General features: G+C 43.5%; 1 protein-coding gene across 3 annotated transcripts in view; it reads right to left on the bottom strand.

Moving 5' to 3' along the window:
• The window catches only part of LOC140209543 (solute carrier family 26 member 9-like), a 153914-nt gene that overhangs the window by 23404 nt on the left and 103243 nt on the right, over positions 1-27267 (bottom strand). For all 3 annotated transcript variants that reach the window (XM_072277806.1, XM_072277804.1, XM_072277805.1), the window contains 5 exons: positions 23991-24060; positions 17508-17600; positions 15220-15330; positions 11285-11557; positions 5702-5756 (listed from right to left, as the gene is read on the bottom strand). In XM_072277806.1, coding sequence (XP_072133907.1) covers positions 5702-5756; positions 11285-11557; positions 15220-15330; positions 17508-17600; positions 23991-24060 — 602 coding nt within the window. The remainder of the gene's footprint in view (positions 1-5701; positions 5757-11284; positions 11558-15219; positions 15331-17507; positions 17601-23990; positions 24061-27267) is intronic.

Here is a 27267-nt window from a genome sequence, read left to right on the forward strand (position 1 = left end):
AATTAAAGCCATCAAGGCCATAAATTTCTTTCCTGTTCTAGTAAAGAGCATGCTCTCGTCTTTGTTTCGGGTGGTTAGCTCTTGTGGAATTCCATTGTTCATGGCTCAGACCCGACATAATGGAAAGTAAGAATATAATTCTGCCGAGAATGTATTTCTCACTGGGTTGAGCTGACCAATGATTTGGCAGCGGCTGAATTACGACGACTCTGCCAAGAGGTATATCAAAGAGTATGCGATGTACTAGGCATTCCTCAGGTCGCTCTTTGCGAAGAATTTCTTTTGTTCAAATGAATTAGAGTTTTAAAGCGAGTTTAGGGAGATAGGATAAAGTCAGAAAATGCTGGAAGCTCTCAGTAGGTCGGTAATATCCGTGGAAAGGGGGAAAAGGGTTAATATTTATGACACACAAAATACTGAGGGAACTCAGCAGCTTAGGCAGCATCTATGGAAATGAAAAGCAGTCAATATTTCAGGCTGAAACCATTCTTCAGGGCTGAAATGGAAGGGGGAAGACGCCAGAATAAAAAAGGTGGGGGGAAGGGAAGGAGGAGAGCCTGAAGGTGATAGGTGAAGCCAGGTTGGGACAGGTAAAAGGGTGGCAAAGAAGGAATCTGATAGGAGAAAGGGAAGGAACAGGGGACCCAGGGGGAAGTGATAGGCAGGTGAGGAGAGGTAAAATGCCAGAGTGGGGAATAGGAGAGGGGAGGGGGAGGAAAATCTGCCCCAGCAGATTGAAATGTTGCCTCATCTGCAAAGACTGTTTGGGACCCTGAATGGCAGCGAGGGACGAGGTGAAAGGGCAGGTGTAACATGAGGGCCACTTGCATGGATATTTGAGACTTTGACCTGAAGCATCTTCACCCTCCACGGATGCTACTGGATCTGCTGAGTCTTTCCAGCATTTTGTTTTCATTTCAGATACCTAGCAACTGCAGTTTTAAATTTTGGATTTAATTTACTATAAAAACAAGATGTCATACCACCGCACTTGTCACATAATGTGCAATCAATATTCTATTATCAGTATTTAATAAGTAATATAAGATATAAACAAGACAATAAAACCCACCCACACTTAAACAGAGGTCAAAGGTATCAAATCAAAGTGCAGTTGCTATTTATTGCTGAGGTGTCCTCTGATAAATAGTAGTAACTGCTATTGTATTATTTTTAACATTTAAAACTGCAACTTCATAATGTGAAAGCTTAAACTAAAAGAAAGTTGATGTGTCATCAATCCCTGAATATCAAAGGAGTGAATGATGTTTCATTGAACAGTATAATTCTCTTCTTGCATTATGATTGGTCTTGAATTAAAATGCAATACATAAATGCATAATGCCCATTTTGTGAATTGAATATTCAATTCAATTCAACAGCCTGTCACCACCAAGGTCTTGTCACTAGAATATTTATTTTTTTATTGAGATGAGGGCCTTTCCAGCCCTTCAAGCCACACTGCCCTGCAATCCCACCCCTCCCCCACCAATTTAATGCCAGCCTAATCACAGGATAATTTACAATGGCGATTACCGCGCTGACCCGTACGTCTTTGGACTGTGGGAGGAAACCGGAGCACCTGGAGGCAATCCACACGGTCACGGGGAAAACGTACAAACTCCTTACAGGCAGCGGTGGGAAACGGACCTGGGTTTGTACTGTAAAGTGTTGTACTGACCACTACACTACCATGCTACCGGTTAGTGAGCTATTTCCTGTTTACTGTTTACCTGCACTGCCTGCTTTACCTGCAATTTTGAATGATATTTTATTATCTTATTTGTGGTAATAGTTTGGTTTTTGTGCTGTGTGTGTGATATATGTTTTGTGGGTGCACCGTGGTCAGGAGGAACGTTATTTCATTTGGTTGTATGTATATACAGTCAGATGACAATAACCTTGAAATTGAACTTGATTTAAGAAAATGAGATGACTATCATTTCCTCTGTGTGGTAAGCCACCTCTCATTCAATTGTCCTGAGGGCTTTGTTCTTCATTGTGATAATTTCATCCTGCATTTCACAGCTTATATGTCCTGTTCCTTTATTTGCACTACACAGAGACCGAGGAAGAGATGAGTGGTGGGGTAACGGAATTTGAGATGTAATTTCTCTCCTCTGAAATACATTTCTTACAGATACGCCTTCATTGGCCTTTATTTCCCTTACCATCATTTATAAATTTGGCAAGTCTTCCCAATTTTTATCGATGCACCACAGATAAAACATTCTGCCTGGATGTATGATGTCTTGGTATGGAAACAGCTCTGCATGTGACTGCAAGGAAACTGCAGAAAGTTGTGGACAAAACTCAGCGCATCACAGGAACCAGCCTGCCTGCTATGCACTGTGTCCATATTACCCACTGCCACAGTAAAACAGCCAGCATAACCAAAGACCCCACCCACCCCAGAGATTCTTTCTTTTCCCTTGTCCCGTTGGGCAGAAGATCCAAAAACCTAAAAGCACCTAACATCAGGCTCAAGAACAGCTTCTGTCAGTGTTATTAGACTCTTCGATGGACCTCTTGTATGATAAAATGCACGCATAATCTACCTCGTTGTGAGCTTGCACTTTATTGTTTACCTACACTGCACATTACCGACAGATTTTACAGTTTATTCTGAATAGTTATTGCTCTGCCTTCTCCTACCTCATGCACTGTGTAATGAACTGTATGAACAGTATACAAGTACAGTTTTCCACTCTTTCTTGGTATATAACACCATAAGACCATAAGAGATAGGAGCAGAATTAGGCCAATCCCCATTGAGTCTACTCCACCATTCCATCATGGCTGATTTATTACACCTTTCAACCTCATTTTCCTGTCTTCTCCACATAACCCTTGATGCCGTGACTGACCAAGAACCTATCAACCCTGCTTTAAATATACTCAATGACTTGGCGTCCGTGGCCATGCATGGTAATGAATTCCACAGACTCATCATCCTCTGGCTGAAGAAATTTCTGCTCACCTCTTCTAGATTGATGTCCCTCTATTGTAAGGCTGTGCCCTCTGTTCCTCGACTAATCCACTAAAAGGAACATTCTCTCCACATTCACGCAAACACGAGGGAATCTGCAGATGCTGGAAATTCAAGCAACACACATAGAAAACGCTGGTGAATGCAGCAGGCCAGGCAGCATCTATAGGAAGATCTACAGGACTGACGAAGGGTCTCGGCCCAAAACATCGACTGTACCTCTTCCTATAGATGCTACCTGTCCTGCTGCGTTCACCAGCATTTTTTATGTGTGTTGCTCTCCACATTCACTCTGTTTATGCCTTTCAATATTCGATAGGTTTCAATGAGATCCCCTCTCATTTTTTCTAAACACTAGCGTGTATAGGACCAGAGCCATCAAACTATATCTTGCTTAAATTTAGAGAAAATCAGAAGTGGCACCTCTGATCCTTTGGTTAAATTTGAAGAAACTTGGAGACCATTTATTCAATATTTTCATATGATGTAGTTTGACCTTTTTCGAATCCTTTTTTTTAACTAAAAATATACAGATAGAGGAGTGGATTTAACGACATTAATGATTGTATCCAATGTAATATGTTAGCCCCAACTTTGTTTTAGTTTTGTTTAGTTTAGTCTATTCCCAGAATCGTTCTTGGACCCTATCCGATGCTAGCACATCTTTTCTTAGATAAGGAGCTCAAAACTGCTTACAATACTCCAAGTGCAGTCTGATCAATGCCTTATAAAGCCTCAGCAGTACATCCTTGTCCTTATAGTCTAGATGTCTTGAAATGAATGCTGACATTTCATTTGCCTTCCTTACCACTGACTCAATCTGCAAGTTAAGCTTTAAGCAATTCCACATGAGTTCTCCCAAGTCTTTTTGCATCTCTGATTTTTGAATTTTCTCTCTGATTGGAAAATAGTCTATGCCTTTATTTCTTCTACCGAAGTGCATGACCATATCCTTCCCTGCGCTAGATTCCATCTGCCACTTCTTTGCCCCTTCTCCCAATCTGCCCGAGTCCTTCTGCAGACTCCTTGCTTCATCAACTCTGCCCCTTCACCTGTCTTTGTATTATCTGCAAACTTGGCAAAACCATCAATTGCTTCATCCAAATCATTGACATATAACATGAAAAGAAGGGGTTTCAATAGTGACCCCAGCGGAACACCACTTGTCAATGACATCCAAACAAAATAGGCTCCCTTTATTCTGACTCTTTGCCTCCTGCCAATCAGCCAATCTTCTATCCATGCTAGTATCTTTCCTGTAATATCATGGGTTCTTATATTGTTAAGCGGCTTCATGTGTGGATTTTGAAAATCCGAGTAAACAACATCCACATGACTCTCCTTTGTCTACCCTGCCTGTTAGTTCCTTAAAGAATTCCAACAGATTTGGCAGACAAGATCTCTTTTTGGGGAAACTATGCTGGCTTCTCCTCTGTAGCCACAGAATCCCTTGTCCATTCCCCTAACTATCGGGACTCCTATCACTATTGCTTTTTCTGACTTTACCCCTCCTTGCTGAGCCTTAAAGCCGGCCACAGTGCCTCTGGCCTGGCTGCTGCTGCTGAGCTGTAATCGTTTATCTCCCCCCAACAGTATCTAAAGGGCTATACTTGTTGCTGAGGGGAATGGCAACAGGGTAACCGTGCAATGACTGCTTACTCACCTTACTGCTCTTGGTGGCCACCCACCTACTGTCTGAAGCCTGCACTCTGGGTGTGATCACCTCAGTAAAAGACTCATCTATGAACATTTCAACCTCCCAAATAGTCCTGAGTGCATACAGCTCCAGTTTAGTCAGGAACTGAAGTTGGGTGCATTTCCTGCAGATGTGGTAATCAGGAAGACTCTTAGGTACCCTGAAATTCCTCATTGCACAGGAGGAATATTTTACTACCTGAACAAACAGCCTGCCTGCTCTATTATGCCTCTAGCTTCTCAGACTTAAACTCTAACCTGTACAGTTTCTCACTCAAGCCTGTTGAGCCAAAGCCAGACCACTCTAACACTGTCCACTCAAACAATAGCCACTCTAACAATGGCTGCTCCATTCAAACCCTGTTCCTATTTATTGGCCTTTGCTAATTAACCCAATTTATTATTAACCCAAGTAATCTCCTGCTCTTCAGACAAGTCCTGACAGGCCATGTTCGCTTTTTAAAACTGGCACGTAAGGTCCACAGGGAACTGTCTCCAACTCACTCCACGATCTCCCGGTTTGCAGATGTACATTTAACCAAAACAAAAGCCATCACTGCTGTCTACATCTTTAAATATCCTGCCAATGTGAATGCACAGGAATGTAAGAAGCTGCAGAGTAGTGGACTCAGCCCAATACTTCAAGGGCACATCCCTCCCCACTATCAGTAGTATCTACAGGAACTGCTGCTTCAAGAAGCCAACATCCGTCATCAAACACCTCTACCATCTGAACCATGCCAACTTGTCTCAGCTGCCATCAGGTAGGAGGTATAGAAGCCTGAAGTTCCACACCACCAGGTTTAAAAACAGCTACTTCCCTTCAACCATTTGGCTCTTGTAGCAACCGGCATACAATCACTGAAGGTTAGCATCATGATAACCTGAGTGGCGAGTCAATAGATAATGGGATTGAACACTCAGATTGAGAGCGTTCTGTCCCTCAGCCAGACAGATACTGAACAATATTCTGACTGCATTAAATTTGAGAAAAGACGACAGTCTGAATATTCTTACCTCGTATGCCAGTCAGATAGACGTTCACGCCAATCTTCTTGTAGCTTGAACACATCTGTGTAAACAGTTATAAAAACAGCAATTAGAAGAGCAGATCTAATGAAAAGCCGGTGAACACAAAGAACACACTGGACATTGAACGAATCTGTGCCGTTTTCATTATTGCTTTGCTCTTTCTGCTTATTCCAAATGCATCCAATTATATTGAGAAAAGAACTGACCACTAATCATGGTAACATTTTGTCGGAGTCATGCTGTAGACAAAATGTCGGCTCCATTTATCAAAATGGCATTCATTCCATCTCAAAATTGAATACAAATTGTTTTGACAGATGTTGAAGACCAATATAAATGACCATATGTCTAATGTCCATATTGAAATAGAAAATTGCTTATTAAATACCTTACTTAATGTTAAAGAATGGTACAGCCAGTCAAGTGTCTTGAAGCATAATCCCTCAGAAATACAGCAGCCAATGGGGACCCAGCTAATAGTGCCATGGTGACACCAACTCATCTCGCTTTCAGTGTTGATTAAGGTCTAGCTATTAGCCTGTACACCAGGGATATCTCCCTTCCCTTCTCTGAAATACACTCAGTGGTCACTTGATGAGGTACCTCCTCTGCGTAATAAAGTGCCCACTGAGTGTATATTTGTGGTCTTCTGCTCCTGTAGTCCATCCACTTCAAGGTTCAATGTGCTGCACATTCAGAGATGCTCTTCTGCACACTACTTTTGTAATGTCTGGTTACTTCAGTTACTGTCGCCTTCCTGTCAGCTTGAACCTGTCAGGCCATTCCCCTCTGACCTCTCTCATTAACAAGGCATTTTTGCCCACAGAACTATTGCTCACTGGATGCTTTTTGCTTATCGCACCATTCTCTGTAAACTCAAGATAATGTTTTGGGTGAAAATCCCAGAAGATCATTACTGAGAACTCAAACCACCCCATCTGGCACCAACAATCATTCTACAGTCAAAGTCACTTCGATCATATTTCTTCCCCATTCTGATGTTTGGTCTGAACAACTGAACCCTTTGACAATGTCTGCATGCTTTTGTGCACTGAGTTGCCACCACATGATTGCCTAATTAGATATTTGCATTAACAAGCAAGTGTATAGGCATAAAGTGGCCATTGAGTATAAATACACACTTATTATATGGTTAGACTTCACTTGAATTATTGTGTTTGGCTCTGGTCATTTCATCATAGGAAAGATGTGAAAACTTTAGAGAGAGTGCAGAGGAGATTTAACAGGATGCTGCCTAGATTAGAGTGCATATCTTATGAGGAAAGGTTGAACAAGCTAGGGCTAGGAACGTTTAAATGGGCTAGGGCTCTTCTCTTTGCAGTGAAGGAGGATGAAAGGTGACCTTGAAGACGTGAACAATACGATGAGAGGCATAGGTCAAATGGATAGCCAAGGCAAGAACTGACTAATACAAGAAGGCATAATTTTAAGGTGATCGGTGGAAAGTATGGGGTGGGGGGAAGCGGTTAGAGGTAAGTCGTTTACACAGAAAGTGGTGGGTGAATGGAACGTGCTGCCGGGGTGGTGTTAGGGGCATTTGATAGATTCTTAGACAGGCACATGGATGAAGGAAAAATGGACGGTTATGTGTGAGGGAAGGGTTTGGTTGATCATACGGTAAGCTAAAAAAGCCGACACAACAGCATGGGCCGAAGAGCTTGTACTGTGCTGTACTGTTCAATGTTTAATGTTCTGTCCACCCAAGGAGGACTAATTTTAAACACAAGAGGTTCTGCAGATGCTGGAAATCCAAAGTAACATACATAAAATGCTGGAGGAAGTCAGCGGGTCAAGCCAGGCAGCATCATAAGCAGTTGATGTTTCGAGCTGAAATCCTTCATCAGAACTGGAAAGGAAGGGGGAAGAAGCCGGAATGGAACTTAGCAGAAGTGGACCCCTTTAGTGTTTTTTTTCTCTCTCTCTCTGTGGACAATGCTGGACTGAATGCAGAAGGTACAGCACTCTCCCAGCACCACGCTGAAATAGCACACTGGATTGTCATACTGTATCAATCAGAATTCACTCCCTCAGAACCATGAGGACAATCCACCCACAGCCATGGCTCAACTGACCGGCTGAGTTCCTCCAGCATTTTTGTGTGTGTTACTAATTTTAAAGCTTGTTTGAAATTAAACCACACGCCCCTCTATCTATTAACCAGTCAGTTTTTACAACCACACTTTAAACCAGTCTTTACAATACTGTTTACATTGTAAGTACATGCTGGTATTTATGTATTAATGCACATTATATTCCATAACTGCACATCTAACTTTATCTTTATGTAATTCTTTATAGTTATAGAATGTTGTTGTCTCTGGTTGCATGCAATGCCAGCTCACCATGGCAAATTCCGGATACATTTAAATGTATATGCTGATTAAAGTTAAAAGTTAAAAAGTTGAAAAGAAACATCTGCAGAGTCGGTTGAGAAGCCTCAAGATCTCCTTTTGCTTGGAAAAAAGATTAACACAGTACACTAAATCCAACATAACAGACAAAGGAGTCTTTTATGTCATAGAATCGTGGAGCTGATTTGTTTATTTATTGAGATTCGGTGTGGAACAGGCCCTTCCGGCCTTTCGAGCCATACCATCCAGCAATCCCCCAACTTAATCCCAGTCTAATCACAGGACAATTTACAATGACCAATTAACCTACCAACCGGTACGTCTTTAGACTGTGGGAGGAAACCAGAGCACCCGGAGGAAACCCATGTGGTGACGGGGAGAACGTACAAACTCCTTACGGGCAGAGGCGGGAATTGAACCTGTGTCACTGGTGCTGTAAACTGTTGTGCTAACCACTATGCTACCGTGCCACATGAAAACAGGCCCCTCGGCTCCAATTACCCAACACTAACCAAGATATCCAGCGAGGATAGACCCATTTTACCATGTTTGGCTCATATAGGGCTAAACCTTCCCAATCTCTGAATTTATAACAAATATCTTTTAGATGTTGTTATTGCACCTGCCTCAAACACTTCCCCTGGCAACTCATTCCTCTGCATGAGTAAATTGCCCCTCCAGTACCTTGTAAGTCTTTCCATTCTAACTTGTAAGTAATGCCTTCTAGTTTTTGGTTCCCTTCCCTCTTGGGTTTTAATCCTCTCCTTGCCTCTCATGATTTTATAAATTTCTATCAGGTTTCCTCACAGCCTCCACCACTCCAGAGAAAACAACCTAAGGTTGTCCAAACACTTCTCATGGCACACGCCCTCTAACCCTGGCAGCATCCTGGTGAAACTCCTCTACCCTCTCCAAAGCCTCCGCATCCTTCTTGTAATGGGGTGACCAGAAATGAATGCAAAACTCCAGACAGAGCCTAAGCAAAGTTTTATAAAGGAAGGAGGAACGGTCTAACACTGTGGCCCTCAGTTAGATGAAAATAAAACTGCCTCAGTTGTTTCATTCTGTACTTCCCAGAGATAACACCATTTGTTCAGATTGAAAATGGGCAAACTTACTCCCTGTTACTCATCATACCCAAAACGAGGCATGGGGCCTTTCTGAGACGCCGACTGGAACTTGGAGAGCATGGTGTCACAGAATATAGTACGTAGAAACGTCCAGCACAGGAACATGGCCTTCGGCCCAGAAAGTCTGTGTTGAACACAATGCCGAATGAAACTAATTCTATCTGCCTGAACATAATACTGTTCCCCTTTTCCCTATCAGAGACAGAGTGTTTGTGCTGGGTCCATAGAAGGCAATTAGAATCAGAATTACTGACATGTGTCATGAAATTTGTTGTTTTGTGGCAGTAGTGCAGGGAAATACAAGCAAACTACTTTGTTAAAATAAGAAATATGTTTAAAAAGTAATTAAGTACAAAAAGAGATCAAAATATTGACGTAGTGTTCATGGACCATTCAGAAATCTGATGGTGGAGGCAAAGAAGCTGTTCCTAAAATGTTGAGTGTGTGTCTTTAGGCTCCTGAACCTCTGCCCTGATAAGAGTAATGAGAAGAGGCAAACCCCCCCTTATTGGAATTAAACAGCCATTGTCAATAGACGTTTATAAAATTATGAGAGGCATAGATAGGGCGGCATGGTAGCATAGTGATTAGCACAACGTTTCACAGTGCCGGTGACCTGGGTTCAATTCCCACCGCTGTCTGTAGAAGTTTGTACATTCTCCCCGTGACTGCGTGGGTTTCCGCCGGGTGCTCTGGTTTCCTCCCACAGTCCAAAGACATACCAGTTGGTAGGTTAATTGGTCATTGTAAATTGTCCCATTATTAGGCTAGGATTAAATTGGAGAATTGCTGCACGGTGTGGCTCGAAGGGTTGGAAGGGCCTACCCTGCGTTGTACCTCAATAAATTAAAAAAATGGTAAAAAAGTCAACTGTTTATTCCTCTCCGTAGATACTGCCTGACTGACCTGCTGAGTTCCTCCAGTATTTTGTGTGTGCTGCACAGGATTTCCAGCATCTGCAGAATCTCTTGTGTTACACCTAGCAGGTATCTTTACACCAGTGTCAAAATGTTTAATACGAGAGGGCATGTATTTAAGGTAAGAGGCAAAAAGTTCAACTGAGGTGTGCAGGGTAAGGTTTTTTACATAGGGAGTGCAGGGCGGGGTAGTGCTTGAATGTGCTGCCAGGGGTGGTGGTGGAGGCAGGTTTGATTAAGAGACTCTGTGATATAGGAATATGCAGAGAATGAGGAATATGAATCATGTGTGGGCAGAAGGGATTGATGTAGCTAGGTTTTATTTGCTCAGTTAGTTTGGCACAAAACCATGTGATAAAGAGCCTGCTCCTGTGCGGAATCGTCCTAAAAGATCTGAAAGATTATTGGCCAAGTTACTGTCAAAATGCCCTGCAGCTATGACACACCTTTACTTGCCACCTTAGTTCTGTTGTAGCTAGTGGGGCAGGAAGCTTACTCTCCTGACTTTGGGCTCCTTCCTGTTGCATACACACTTACTTTATGCTCAAGGGTTGGAAATAGCCTTGTGAGAGATACATGCTTCAAACCAGGGATTCCCAAACTGGAATCCATGTACGCCTTGGTTAAGTGTAGGGGTCCATGTTATAAAAAAGGTTAGGAACCCCTGCTCTAAGCAATCATCTCTCCAGAAGAGAATTCTCCCTTATATTCACAACTTCAGTGTTTTTTTAGACTAGTTAGAGTTCTCTCATTCAGAAAATTACATTTATGATTACAATACATAGACAAACACAAGAGGGAATCAGTCCCTTCGGCTCTGTTGGTTCATGCCGACTACAGCAATCCCTCCCTTGGCTTTTTGACGTTACTCTGCCTCTCTCCCATTGCCTTTGTATGTCCGATTTTCTGCCTCCTTTTCTGTCCCTGAAGAAGGGCCTCGGCTCGAATTGTCGACTGTCCATTCATTTCCACAGATGCTGCCTGATCTGCTGAGTTCCTCCAGCCAATTGCTTTGGATTTCCAGCATCTGCAGATTCTCTCATGTCTATAATTCTGTGCCTTTCCTACCTTCCGAAGCAAAGGTCACCTTTCCCTGTGTGATTCCAGTGGTAGCATGCAGGAGATTCAACTGAAAAGGTTACTCTTTACCTTTCCCAGAACTTTGATCCCCATGAGATCTACGAAACAGACTCCGCTCATATCCAGGATGAGCGTGTGGATGTCAATGATGGGATGTGCAAGTTTAATGGGATCTTCAGGATTCTCCCGCTCCAGTGTAGACTTCTCCATCCTCTCGTGCAACCCATTCGGGGTGTTGACTGTGATATAGGAGATTCGGGGGCCTTCATTTACAGAGTTATTATTGCAGTCCATGGACACCTCTGCTTCCACCTCCTTAACCAGCTCCTGTAAGGATACTTGCTGCAATAGAAAGGAGAAATAAACTCATTGGAACGAAGCACTTGAAAATTTACAAGGATATTGCTGGGACTTGAGGTCCTGAGTTATTGGGATAGATTGATAGGTCGGGAGTGTTTCTTCAGCCCTTTATTTCTTCTCCCATCACTTTTCAGTTTTCTACTACATCCCCCCTCCCCCACTGACCCACATTCCCCTCACTTTGTTCCACCTCTCACATTTCCGCTTGCCTCTTTTCCCTCCCTCCACCAAACTGGGGGACTGCTTCATCAAGCACCCCCGCACCATCCGCCACAAGCAGGATTTCCCGGTGGCCAAACATTATAATTCTGATTCTCATTCCCATTCTGACGTGTCGCTCCATGGCCTCCTCAGGGTAAAGGAGCAACAACTTATATTCTGCCTGGGTACCTGCCAACCTGATGGCATAAATATCCATTTCACCTTCCAATAAACAATTCCTTTCACTCTTCTCCAGCCCTTGACATTTCCCACCCACCTGGCTTCACCTATCACCTTCCAGCTAACTTCTTTCCCATCACCCCACCTTTTTCATTCTGCCATCTTCTCCCTTCCTTCTCAGTCCTGAAGAAGGGTCTCGGCCCGAAACATCGACTGTTTATTCTTTCCCAAAGATGCTACCTGACCTGCTCAGTTCCTTCAGGGTTTTGTGTGTATTACCTTTCAGCATGTACTCCTTCCCATCCCCCTCACCTTCTTCTTATTCTGACTTCTGCCCCCTTCCTCTCCAGTCCTGATGAAGGGTCTCAGCTGGAATGGTCAACTGTTTACTCCTCTGCATGGATGCTGCCTGACCTGCTGAGTTCCTCCCAGCATTCTATGTGTGTTCCTCAAGATTTACAGTATCTGTGAAATGTCTTGTGTTTACAATTACACTGTTCAAAATGCACTTGGGCAGGTATCTGAATAGGAAGGGTTTAGATCATAAGACCAAAAAACATTAGAGCAGAATTAGACCATTTAGCCCATTGATTCTGTTCCACCATTCCATCGTGGCTGGTTTATTATCCCTTTCAACCTCATTCTCCTGCCTTCTCCCCGTAACCTTTGTCACCCTTACTAATCAAGAACCTATCAACCTCCACTTTAAATAAACCCAGTGACTTGGCCTCCACAGACGAGTTTTGGAGGACAAGGGCCAAGTGCAGGCAAAGTTGGTTAGCTCAGATAAGCATCCAGGTGAACGTTCAAAGATTCAAAGTACATTTAATCAAACTTTACAACTCCTCCCTTGGAGGGTCAGACACCCTGAGCCAATAGGCTGGTCCTGGACTTATTTCCTGGCATAATTTACATATTACTATTTAATTATTTATGGTTTTATATTGCTATATTTATACTCTATTCTTGGTTGGTGCAACTGTAATGAAAACCAGTTTCCCTTGGGATCAATAAAGTATGACTATGACTATAAAGTGTGTATGCAGTATGCAACCCACCCTGAGATTCATCTCCCCACAGGCAGCCACGAAACAAAGAAAAACCATGGAATCCGTTCAAAGAAAAACATCAAACTTCACCTCCCCACATGTGAGAAAAACAGAAGGGCCTGTTTCTGAGCTGTACAATGCAATAGATTTATGAATGAATGCAGTTATCTCAGAGTCAGTGTAGCTTTGATCCCCTCGACTCATCCCTGTGATGAGGACTGACCTACAAGGAGAGCCAACACTTCCAGAGAATAAGGCTAAGACGTGATATAAATATGACCGATCATTACTTGGGTTGGCGTTACATTTAGTGCTGCCACCTTGCAGCCCCAGCAAAGCCAAAATCAATCAGACCTGCGCAGAATCTGCACGTTCTCCCTGTGGCCATGTACGTTTGCCCCGGGTCCATCAGGCCCTCCTCATGCCCCACAAGTGTGGTGGTTGGTAAACACAAAATAATCTGCAGATGCTAGGGTTAAAGCAACACTCACAACACGCTGGAGGAACTCAGCAGGTCGGGCAGCATCCGTGGAAGAGATCGGTCAACGTTTCGAGCCAGATCCCTTTGTCAGGACTGAAGAGGGAAGGGGCAGAGGCCCTATAAAGAAGGTGGGGGGAGGGTGGGAAGAAAAAGGCTGGTAGGTTCCAGGTGAAAAACCAGTAAGGGGAAAGACAAAGGGGTGGGGGAGGGGAAGCTCCAGGTTGAAAAACAGTAAGGGGAAGATAAAGGGCGGCGGAGGGAGGGGAAGCCATCTAGGTAGTATCCAGCTCCTTGGTATGAATATAGAATTTCCCAACCTCCGGTAATTCCCTCCCCTTCCCTTCCTCTATCCCTATGTCACTCTGCCCCCTCCCCCAACTGCCTATCACCTCCCTCATGGTTCCGCCTCCTTCTACTACCCATTGTGTTTTCCCCTATTCCTTCTTCACCTTTCCTGCCTATCACCTCCCTGCTTCCCCTCCCCCACTCCTTTATCTTTCCCCTTACTGGTTTTTCACCTGGAACCTACCAGCCTTCTCCTTCCCACCCTCCCCCCACCTTCTTTATAGGGCCTCTGCCCCTTCCCCCTAGAGTCCTGATGAAGGGTTCCGGCCCGAAACGTCGACCGATCTTTTCCACGGATGCTGCCCGACCTGCTGAGTTCCTCCAGCATGTTGTGAGTGTGGTGGTTGGTAGTTGGATTGTCCACCATAAGTGACCTCTACTATAGACAGGTGGGATGAGGATGCACTTGTGACTAGGCTAGCGGGAAATAAGTGGCGGAATGGGATTGATTAGATTACTTGGTGGCTAGCATAGACTTGATGAGTTAAATAGCTTTCTACATTTAAAAAAAACGGTACATCATTTAGGCAAGCAACGTTCTGAAAGGGATAGCCTTTGTAGACACTGGATCTGTTGTGCATTTGACCATGCAAGCCTGCTTGAACACAGTGGGCTGGTGCAGTGGATATACAACCACCATGAAGCTATCACAGACTTCTTTTTCACTAGCTACATAATTAGGATCTTGCACCTTATTGTCTACCTGCACTGCACTTTCTCTGCAGCTATTGTACTTTATTCTGCGGTCTGTTGCTGTTCTACCTTGTTCTACTGGGTAATGATCTGATCTGTATGAACAGTATAATCTACCCATGAGAAATTTTGCAGACGCTGGAAATCCTAAGCAACACACACAAAACGCTGGAGGAGCTCAGCAGGTCATGTGGCATCTATGGAAAACAATAAAGAGACAACGCTTTGGGTTGAAACCCTAATTCAGAACTGGAAAGGAAATTCAGAACAAAGAAGCGGGGGGGGGGTGGAAGGGGAATGAGGCTAGTTGGAAGGTGATAGTGAAGCCAGGTGGGTGGGAAAGATAAAGGGCTGGAGAAGAAGGAATCTGATAGGAGAGGAGAGAGGATCAAGGAACAGGGGAAGGAGAAGGGCACCCAGTGATAGGCAGGTGAGAAGAGATAAAAGGCCAGTGGGAAATAGGAGAAGAGGCGAGGGGGAGGGAAACATTTTTTTTACTGGAAGGAGAAATTGATATTTATGCCATCACGCTGGAGGCTACCCAGACAGAATACAGGTGATGCTCCTTCACCCTGAGGGTGGCTTTAACTTGGCACAGGAGGAGGCCATGGACCGACATCTTTTCACTGCATTAATCATCAATGACCCCTGCTGACCTGTGACAATAGTAAACTAGTTCCAATAGATCATCATACCTTATTGAAGAGATTACTTGGTCTTCCTGCATCTATTTCCTGTTCCTCTTTCTTGGCAGCTTTGAGGTACCTTTTCTTGGCTATTAGAACTTTTACCGGGTCAAATCCCGACTGCAAGAAAGAAAGAGTTGCTTAGCTGTGAATATCACTGTGTTTTTCTAAACACCTGAAGTAAAGATTAGTTTTATTTGTCACATGTGCATTGAAACATCAAAACATGCAGTCAAATGCGGCATTTATGTCATCATCTAACGCAGTCCAAGGATGTGCTGAGAATAGCCTGCAAGTGTTACCATGCTTCCAGCGCCAGCTTAGCATGCCTGTAACAGAGATATTCCAAACAGTATGACTTTGGAATATGGGAGGAAACCGTAGCACTCAGAGGAAACCAGCACCGCCACAGGGAGAACATACAAACTCCTTACAGACAGCGGTGGGAATTGAACTTGTATCACTGGCACTGTATAATATTATACTGCCACACTACCATGCCCCAGAAACAATATGCAGGTGTTTCTTTCCATAAACTGGTTTCCATCTCATTCTAGCCCCTGTCACAATCGAGTCAATAGAGTGAATGGTCAGCTACCATCTCTAGGTACATAGGATGAAGAAGAAAGAGAGCTCTAATGTGATCCTTCCAAGGTTAAAGTGTCTGCTGATACTCCATCAAAGAGATAGTAGAAACGTCAATAGTCACTGAGTTACCAGCAGGTATTGGAATGGAAAAAGACTATAGAAAGTAGTGGATCCAGCCAAGTCCATCACAGTCCATCCTACCCACCGCTGAGGACATCTACAAGAAGCGTTGCCACAAGGACACCCTGTCTAGGCCATACCCACTTCTTGCTACAACCGTTGGACAGGAGGTGCAGAAGTCTTAGGTCCCACACCACCAGGTTCAGGAACGTTATTAACCTTCAACCATCAGGCTCTTGAACCAGTGTGGATAACTTCACTCACCCCAGCCGTGAACTGATACCACAACCTACAGACTCACTTTCAAGGGCTCTACAACTCATATTTTCAGTATTATTTATTTGTTTTGCATATTTTGTACGTTGGTTAACACAGAATGTTGAACACTACAGCACAGTACAGTGCTTCAGCCCACGACATTGCGGCAACCTTATAACCTACCCTAAGATCAATCTACACCTTCCCTCCTACATAACCTTCTATTTTCCATTCATCCATGTGCCTAAGAGTATCTTAAATGTCCCTAACGTATCTACCTCTAACACCATGCACTCAACCGCATGGCGTAAAAATCCTGCCTCTTACATCACCCCTACTCCCAGACACCTTAAGGTCATGTCCTCTTGTATTAGCCATTCTACCCTGGGAAAAAAACATCTCTGGCTGTCCATTCTATCTGTGCCTCTTATCATCTTGTATACATCTATCAAGTCAATGTAGAGTGGATATTACTCCTATTAATACCACAACCAACTTTGATCTTACTTCCTTACATCTGAGTTAAAGGGAGTGGAAACTTCTAGAAATGTGTTTCAGTTTACCAAGGGTTAGCACGGTAGCACAGCGGTTTGTGTAACACTATTACAGTACCAGCGACCCAGGTTCGATTCCCGCTGCTGCCTGTAAGGAGTTTGTACACTCTCCCCGTGACTGCGTAGGTTTCCTCTGGGTGCTCTAGTTTCCTCCCACATCCCAAGAAAGTATGGGTTAGTAGGTTAATTGGTCACATGGGTGTATTTGGGCAGCATGGGCTCGTTGGGCTGATAGGGCTTCACTGTATCTCAAAGTAAAAATAAAATTTTTAAGAAGTATGTTTTAAATTATGAATGGAAGACTTAGGCTACATGCACACAGACTTTTTTCTAGTGTTGGGCAATCAAGAACCAGAGGACATAGGCTTAAGAGAGGGAAAAAGTTTTAATAGGAACTTGAGGGCCAGAGTGAGGTCAGTATATGGAATGAGCTCTCGGAGGAAGTGGTGGAGGCAGGTCCATTAAGAGCATTTGGATAGGAGAGGTTTAGAGAGTTATGGGCAAATGGGTCTAGCTCAGATGGGAATCTTGGTTAGTCTTGACCAGTTGAGCCAAAGGGCCTGTTCTTGTACTGCATGACTCTATGAATCCACATGTAGTCCCCAGCATTGCTGCTGGCTCCGACCACATGCACATTTGGCATTGCCGAGTCCTATCGCACACACTGAACTAACGGGTGAACCAGATGTTGAACATCAGGATTGATGAAGAATCTGATGACAGATCATTGGACTTTCTCTGCTGCTCCTTACAAGTTCCAAGTCAGTGATATATTACCTTCTTAATCACTTTCTTCCGGAAAAACTCCACATTTGCAAAATACAGCGGGGAACAGTAAGTTATAATTTTTATTCCACTGATTTCTTTAGCCTGGAATGAAACACAATGATGATTCAGTTACTTATTGAAGATGTTTGTTTGGTTTTTAACAGTGAGCAGTTCAACGATACAGTTGTAAATGTCTTTAATAGAACATATGTGGCAAATAAATAATATTGTTGGATCCGAAACCCATACTAAAAACAAGCATACCTTGCTCCAAGTCAGCCTTTATTCTTTTATACATGTTTACTCTACATTCATTGGAATCAGAATCAGATTTACTGTCTCTCACTTAGTTGGTGTGAAATTTGTTTTGCAGCAGCAGTAGAGTGCAAAGACAGGAAATTACTATAAGTTTCAAAAAGGAAATAAACAGTGCTAAAAGGAATACTGAGGTAGTGTTCCTCAGTATTCCTGATGAAGCTGTTTCTGAATCATTGAGTGTGGGTCTTCCGGTTTCTGTAGCTTCTTTGAGATGGTACATTGCTTACACAGCAACACACACAAAATGTTGGAGGAACTCAGCAGGTCGAACAGCACCTGTGGAGGAGAATAAACCAATGATGTTTCAGGTCGAGATCCTCCATTAGGTGCTGATGAGGATGTCGGCCCCAAACGTTGACTGTTTATTCTTCTCCATAGACCTGCTGAGTTCCTCCAGTATTTTGTTAGTGCTACTCTGGATTTCCAGCATCTGTAGAATTCCTAATTGTATGTAATGTAGGATTACATTAGAACATGTTTTGGCCCATCTAACCTCCAGCCTCTTCTGCTATTCTATAAGATCTTGACTGATCCCATTTTAATTCCACATATCCATTCTTTCCCATAGCTGTAATGCTGAGCTGTAATACGCCTTCCCATAGCTTGTAACTTAGAGGCCTCCCTTCCATGGACATTGTCTACATGACAGAGGCTGTATTTCATTAGGAGCTTTAGGGGATTTGGTATGTCACCAAAGACGCTCGTAAATTTCTATAGATGTACCGCAGAGGGCATTCTAATCAGCTGCATCAACATCTGGTGAAATAAACTGCCGAAAGTTGTAAACTCAGCCAGCTCCATCATGGGTACTAGGCCCCACAGTAGCCAGGACATCTTCAAGGAGCGATGCCCTAAAAAGGCGCCATCCATCATTAAGGACTCTCATCACCCAGATCATGCCCTGTTCTCATTGCTACCATCAGGAAGGTGGTACAGAAGCCTGAAGGCACACACTCAGCAATTCAGGAACAGCTTCTTCCCCTCTGCCATCTGATTTCTGAATGAACATTGAACCCATGAACATTACCTCACTACTTTTTTGCACTACATTTTAATTTAACATATAGGTCACTTCTTACTGTAATTCAGTTTTTATGATTATGTATTGCAATGACTGCAGCTACATAGCAACAACAAATTTCACGATGTAAGCCAGTGTTATTAAACCTGATTCTGATTCCCACTGCATCAGTAAAACAGTCATCATAATCAAAGGCCCCCTACATTCCGAACATTCCCTCTTCTACCTTCTCCAATCAGGTAAAAGAGACAAAAGCCTGAACGTGCCTCTATTCCTCTAAACTTTTTCTATCCCTACCTGTCCCACCATCTTATAAGTGCTGTTAACACACCTGCCTCAACCAGTTCTTCTGGCAGCTCATTCAATACACGGACCACCCTCCACGTGAAGACGTTGCCCCACAAGTTCCCCGTAAAACTTCCCGTCTCACCTTAAATATCTGGTTCCGACTTTATGACTCCTTTTTCCTGGGAAGCAGACTGAGTGCATCTTATTGAATTTGGAACAGGCTTGAAGTTTTCTTTGACTGTTGTATGATATTATGCTCCTCAGGCTTCCCAAAGCAAGCATTATGAGGATGGAATTAGAGTGCGTTACCTCTCAGGAGAGGCTGACAAGCTAGAATTGTTTCTCCAAAGCCTGGTAGTAGAGGCTGACACTCTAGGGCATTTAAGACAGGCACATGGATGATAGAAAATGGAGGGTTATGTAGGAGCGGAGGGTTAGATTAATCTTAAAGTAGGTTAAAATGTCAGCACAACATCATGGGCTGCAGGATCTATACTCAGCGATTCAGAAACAGCTTCTTCCTCTCTGCCATCCACTTTCTAAATGGACATTGAACCCAGGAACACTACCTTACTACTTTTTTAAAATTTCTGTTTGTTCACTGCTTATTTTACCCTTACTATTTAATATACATACTGTACCTTTTTTTTGATATTTATAATGCATTTCATTGTACAGTACTGCCGCTGTAAAGTTAACAGATCTCACGACTCATGCCGGTGATACTAAGCCTGATCCTGATTCTGATCCTGTAATAATATATGTTCCCTGTTCTATATAAACCTGCCTGCCTGCACATCATCCATATCCCTCCATTTCCAGCATGTGCATGTCCCAGGTGCCTTTAAAATTCCACCTTTGTGTCTGCTTCCCCCACCAGCCCTGGCTGCTCTTTCCAGGCACCTGCCTACATCTGTGTGAAAACCTCACCCTGAATATCTTTGGCATTTCTACTCTGGGGAGAAAAGACTTTAACTGTCTATTCAAACTATACCTCTCATAATTTTATACAGTCCTATCAGGTCTCCCCTTAGCCTAAGATCCTTTTATGAGGATGTTGCCTGGTTTGGAGGGTGTACCTCATGAGAATAACTTGAGTGTACTTGGTCTTTTTTCCTTGGCACGGCGGAGGATGAGAGGTGACCTGATAGGAGTGTATAAGATGATGAGAGGCACTGATCGTGTGGATAGCCAGAGGCTTTTTCCCAGGGCTGGAATGATTAACATGAGGGGGCATAGTTTTAAGGTGCTTGGAAATAGTTTCCGAGGGGATGTCAGGGGTAGGTTTTTCACACAGAGTTGTGGTGAGTGTGTGGAACGTACTGCCAGTGGCGGTGGTGGAAGCGGATACAATAGGGTCTTTTACCTTATCTCCATTCTAAAGGGGAGTCCTTGTATTGAGAGACTGTGCCCTTTGTTCCTAGACTCCCCCACTATAGGAAACATCCTCTCCATATCCTCTCTACATAGGCTTTCAATATTTGATAGGTTTCATTGAGGTCCCCCTCATTCTTCTAAAATCTAATACAGCTGTCAAATGCTCCTCATACATTAAACCTTTCATTCCCAGGATAATTCTCATGAACCTCCTTTGGATCCTCTCCATTGCCATTACATCCTCTGTTAGTCAAGGGCCCAAGATTACTGACAACAGTCTAAAGATAGCATGAATATAAACCTCATCCTTGCATTTATATTCTATTCCTCTTGAAATGAATCCTGACATTGCATTTGCCGTCCTCACGACTGACTCAACCTGCATGTTAACCTTTAGGGAATCCTGGACGAGTACTCCCAAGTCCCTTTGCACCTTTGATTTCTGAATTTGCTCTCCATTTAGAGAATAGTCTATGCTTTTACTTCTTCTACCAAAGTGCATGACCATACATTTCCCTGCACAAGTCGAGGGATAGAGCTTAAGAGTCACAATGTAATGATGCAGCTCTATAAAACTCTGGTTAGGCCACACTTGGAGTACTGTGTCCATTTCTGGTCACCTCACTATAGGAAGGATGTGGAAGCATTGGAAAGGGTACAGAGGATATTTACCAGGATGCTGCCTGGTTTAGAGAGTATGCATTATGATCAGAGATTAAGGGAGCTAGGGCTTTACTCTTTGGAGAGAAGGAGGATGAGAGGAGATATGATAGAGGTGTACAAGATAATAAGAGGAATAGATAGAGTGGATAGCCAGTGCCTCTTCCCCAGGGCACCACTGCTCAATACAAGAGGACATGGCTTTAAGGTAAGGGGTGGGAAGTTCAAGGGGGATATTAGAGGAAGGTTTTTTACTCAGAGAGTGGTTGGTGCATGGAATGCACTGCCTGAGTCAGTACTGGAGGTAGATACACTAGTGAAGTTTAAGAGACTACTAGACAGGTATATGGAGGAATCTAAGGTGGGGGCTTATATGGGAGGCAGGGTTTGAGGGTCAGCACAACATTGTGGGCCGAAGGGCCTGTACTGTGCTGTACTATTCTATGTTCTATGAACTATGTTCCATCTGCCACTTTTTTGGACATTCTCCTGATCAGCACGGAATAGCCCCTTCCGGCTTAACAAGCTGCACTGCCCAACAACCCACCTTTTTAACCTGCGCCTAACCACAGGACAATTTACAATGACCAATTAACCTACTAATCAGTATGTCTTTTAACTGTGGGAGGAAACCCACATGTTCACGGGGGGAACGTACAGATCCCCTATGGATGACGCAGTTACTGAGCTCCAAACTCCGGAATGCCTGAGCTGTAATAAGAGTCAAACTACCATGACACCAAATTAGGCCTCAACCCCATTCTCCTGCCTTCTCTCCGTAACCTTTGACACCCTTACTAATAAAGAATCTAACAACCTCTGCTTTAAGTATACCCAGTGACTTGGCCTCCACAGCCACCTGTGGCAACGAATTCTCTGCAGATTCACCACTCTCTGACTAAAGAAATTCTTCATCTCTGTTCTGACCCTGTGGGATCTTTCTCCCCCAGATTCTGAGTATTCAGGATTTTTTCTTATCACCGTGGTGACAAGCTTGGGAATTGACAGCTGATGTTAGTGGGCAAGTGTGCATCTTACTCAGGTCATAATGCCTGTGCTGTGGGCATTAATATTCTTTTAAACAGTTAAAGCTAGAACAACAGCCAGATGGTTGCCATGGGGATAAGTTCCACCCATAATATTTACAAGAACATTTTCTAGGTTGGGAAATTCAAGTCCTCCAAGTGGGAGAAATTGAGAAGTTACTGCAGACTCCAACAGCTGACATTTAACATTTTATCCCCGTTTGAGTGGAGACCTTTTGTAATCCAATCCAAAACAATCAAACCCGTATTTAAAGGCAAAAATACTGCAGATGTGGGACTGCTGAAATGGAAGCATACAAGGCTCAACCACTTCACAAGTCTGGCAGCAACACTGGAGGGGGGAAAGGGAGATGAAATGATAATTCCATTTCACCCTCCCTGCTGATGGTTCCCTGATCTGCTGAGGATTTCCAGCATTTTCGGACTTTTAGATCAATCCTTAAGCATCCACTGACACCTTCTTAGAGTTATGGAGGCATACAACCCAATAATGTGGCCTTTGTCCTACCTCGTCCATTCTTATCTATACCAATCCCGCTTGTCTGCTTTAAGCCGAAATCCCTCTCTGCACATCCTGTTCGGGCATCTGTCCAAAATGCTGAAATCGTAACCACCTCTGAACTTCCTCTGGGTGACTCATTCCACATAATCACTGCTCTCTATTGATGGATTTCAGCCTATAAGGAAATCCTGTCTAATAAATGAGTCTAGAACCAGAGGGCACAGGTTTAATGTGAGCGGGGAGAGACTTAAAGAGGATCTGAGGGGTGAGCTCCTCACGCGGGGGTGGGGGGTGGATATCTGGAATGAGCTGGACTTAACTTTGGACTGGAATGGGGTCTCTGGGAATAATGCTGAAGCCTGATAGGAGCACTGGGAATCAGGAAGCATAGAATCAGGAAAATAGGAGCAATAGGGAGCTATTCAATATCAAGGTAAAGTGACACACTGACGTAGATATAAATTATCTGCCCTAAGTAACACTGGGTTCATTGGCATCCAATATGTCACAGGGTCACGGGCATATACCTGTCCACTATTGGTAGTATCTACTGGAGGTGCTGCCTCAAAAAGGCAACATCTATCAAAGATTTAAAGATTAACATTATTTGTCACATGTACATCGAAAAATCAAAACATACAGTGAAATGGGTCATTTTGTATCAACGACCAACACAGTCCGAAGGTATGCCGGGGGCATCCTGTAAAGGTCGCCATGCTTCAGACACCTACGCAGCATGCCCACAATATTCAGACCCTATCCCTGACTCGTACGTCTTTTGGAAGGTGAGAGTAAACCCACACAGTCTCAGGAGAATGTACAAACTCCTTACAAACTGCAGTAGGAATATGACACCAATTAGTGACCGCTGGCACCGAAAAGCGTTGCATTAACTGCTACACTCCCATGCCCATCATTTGGGGCATACCCCCTTCTCACAGCCACCTTTGGGCAGGAGATACAGAAGCTTGAAGCCCCATATCACCAGGTTCAAGATCAGCTACATCCCTTCAACCATTTGGTTCTTGAACCAGCCAGTACAAGATCACTGGAGTTTAGGAATGCTATGACCACTTCGATCATTTTGCACTAAATTGGATTATTTTTGAAATTCTAATGGTGTTCTTTCTTGTAAAAAACTGTGAACAATTTATGTTGATGTTTTTTCTTGTGAATGTTGTGTATCTGATTCTCTGAGTCTGTGATGCAGCTGAAAGTAAGTTCCCAATTCATGTACTTGTTCACATGCCTATAAACTTGACTTTGACTTTGGTCCTTACCTTTTCAAAGACCTTGGGGTTTTTATAAATGTCGCTAGCTGCAATCTGTCCCACCAGGTTGCCATTCCGACTGAGGGTGACAAAGACAGAGGAAAACATTTAAGGAAAAGGATCACCTGTTTTCGACATATACATGTTTCTATTTATTGAGATACAGCGCGGAATAGGCTCTCCGGCCCTTCGAGCCTCGCCGCCCAGCAATTCCCCGACTTAACCCTAACCTAATCATGGGACAACTTACAATGATAGATCAATAGATCTACCATCCGGTACACCTTTGGACTGTAGGAGGAAACGGTACATCCGGAGGAAACCCACGCACAAACGTACAAACTCTTTACAGGTAGCGGCCGGGACTGAACCTGGGTTGCCTGTACTGTAAGGTGTTGTACTAACTACTCCGCTACCATGCCGCCCCATTTACAGGTATTAGAAATCTGCAGTGCTATGACATGCAACAAAAAAACGACCTTCAACAATTATAAGAATAAAGAAATATATAAAAACTAAATGCAAAGATTAAAGTACAGATATAGAATAAAATGTGCATAAATATATAAATACCAGCATGTATTTACAATGTAAACAGCATTATAAACAGTGGTTTTAAGTACAGTGATCGATGGGGTAATAGATAGAAGGGGGTGGGGAGCTAACTAGAATGGTTAATCAGATGAACTGCCTGGTGGAAGAAACTTTTAAGATGGCATGAGATTTTTTTATTAATAGCCCTGTTGTGCTTTCCATAAGGGAGCTATTGGAAAAAGGCAGTTTGCTGTGTGGATGCAATCAAAATCCCTTTGAACATCATTGTAAACAGGGCCGACATTTGCACTCAATCTCTGTCTACAAGCAAAAAAAAACAAACCACTGCATGAACTCTGCGTATCGAGCAGTATTTATGGAGGAAAAGGAATTGTTGATGTTTTGGGTTGAAAGTCTTCATCAGGACTCTCCCTTCACAGGTTTGCTCCCACACAAAATATGAGGAACAGCTTCTTCCCCTCCTCCATCAGATTTCCGAATGAACAATGAAGCATAAGACATTGGAGCAGAATCAGGCCATTAGTCCCATCAAGTTTGATCCGCCATTTTATCATGGCTGGTCTGTTTCCCTTTCAACCCCATTCTCCTGTCCTTTCCCCATGAACTTTTAGGCCCTGACTTGAAAAGAATCTATCCATCAACCACTGCCTTAAATATACTTAATGACCTGGCCTCCACAGCCATCCTTGGCAACAGATTCCACAGATTCACCACCCACTGGATAAAAAAAATCCTCTTCATCTCCTTTCTAAATGGATGTCCCTGTATTCTGACACTGTGCCCTTTGGTCCAAGACTTCCCCACCATAGGAAACATCCTCTCCACATTCTCTATCAAGGCCTTTCAACATTCAATAAATTTCAGTGAGTTCTCCCCTCATTCTTTTAAATTCCAGTGAGTACAAGTCCAGAGCCATCAAAAGCTCCTCATATGATAAGCCTTTCAATCTCAGAATCGTGAACCTCCTTTGAACCCTTTCCAACGTCAGCACATTCTTTCTTAGATAAAGGGGCCCAAAACTACTCACAATACTCCAAGTGAGGCCTCACCAATGCCTTATAAAGCCTCAGTGCTATATCCTTGTTTTTATATTGTAGAACTCTCAAAATGAATGCTAACATTGCAGTTGCATTCCTCATCCCTGACTCAACCTGCACATTAACCTTTAGGGAATCCTGCACAACGACTCCAAGTCCCTTCGCATTTCAGATTTTTGAATTTTTTCTCCATTTAGAAAATAGTCTATGCTTTTGTTTCTTCTACCAAAGTGCATGACCATACACTTCCTCACAATGTATTCCATCTGCCAGTTCTTTGCCCATTCTCCTATCTGTCCACATCCCTCTGCAGACTCCCTGCTTCCTCAACACTACATGCCCTCCACCTATCTTCATTTTGTCCACAAACTTGGCCACAATGTCCTCAATTCTGTCAGCCAAATCATTGACAAACAGGGTAAAAATAAGTGGTTCCAACATCGACCTCTGCAGAACACCTCTAGTCACCCGCAGCCAATCAGAAAAAAATCTCTTATTCCTACTCTTTGCCCCCTGCCAATTATCCAATGCTCTATTCATGCTTGTATCTTTCCTGTAATACCACGGGCTCTTATCTTGCTAAGCAGCCTTATGCGTGGCACCTTATCAAATGTCTTTTGAAAATCCAAATATACAACATCTGCTGATTCCCCTTTGTCTATGCTGCTTGCTATTTCCTCAAACAATTAGGTGTACACAGCAATATCTATGTAAATCTCCAGACAGCCACAATACTAAACACCTGGGCAGTCAGAGGTTACACCGGGACATTGATAGGATGCAAAACTGGGCTGAGAAGTGGCAGATGGAGTTCAACCTAGATAAGTGTGAGGTGGTTCATTTTGGTAGGTCAAATATAATGGCAGTATTTAGCATTAATGGTAAGACTCTTGGCAGTGTGGAGGATCAGAGTGATCATGGGGGCCGAGTCCATAGGATACTCAAAGCTGCTGTGCAGGTTGATTCTGTGGTTAAGAAGGCATACGGTGTATTGGCCTTCATCAATCATGGGATTGGGTTTAAGAGTTGAGAGGTAATGTTGCAGCTATATAGGACCCTGGTCAGACCCCACTTGGAGTACTGTGCTCAATTCTGGTTGCCTCACTACAGGAAGGACGTGGAAACTACAGAAAGGGTGCAGAGGAGATTTACAAGGATGCTGCCTGTATTGGGGAGCATGCTTTATGAGAATAGGTTGAGTGAACTCGGCCTTTTCTCCTTGTAGCGATGGAGGATGAGAGGTAACCTGATAGAGGTGTACAAGATGATGAGAGGAATTGATTGTGAGGATAGTCAGAGGCTTTTTCCCAGGGCTGAAGTGGTTAGCATGAGAGGGCATAGTTTTAAGGTGCTTGGAAGTAGGTACAGAGGAGATGTCGGGGTAAGTTTTTTTTTTACGCAGAGAGTGGTGAGTGCGTGGAATGGGCTGCCGGCAGCGGTGTGGAGGCGGAAAAGATAGGGTCTTTTAAGAGACTTCTGGATGGCTACGTGGAGCTTAGAAAAATAGAGGGCTATGGGTAAAGCCTAGGTAGTTCTAAGGTAGGGACATGTTTGGCACAGCTTTGTGGACCGAAGGGCCTGTATTGTGCTGTAGGTTTTCTATGTTTCTATGTTTTTACCACTAGAATAGTCCGACAGCTCCTTGCAATTGAGAAGTGAGTGTGCTTGGGTATGCCCGTACCTCAAGTTTTATC

The sequence above is a fragment of the Mobula birostris genome, chromosome 14, assembly GCF_030028105.1.
Source record: "Mobula birostris isolate sMobBir1 chromosome 14, sMobBir1.hap1, whole genome shotgun sequence".
Classification (NCBI taxonomy): Eukaryota; Metazoa; Chordata; class Chondrichthyes; order Myliobatiformes; family Myliobatidae; genus Mobula; species Mobula birostris.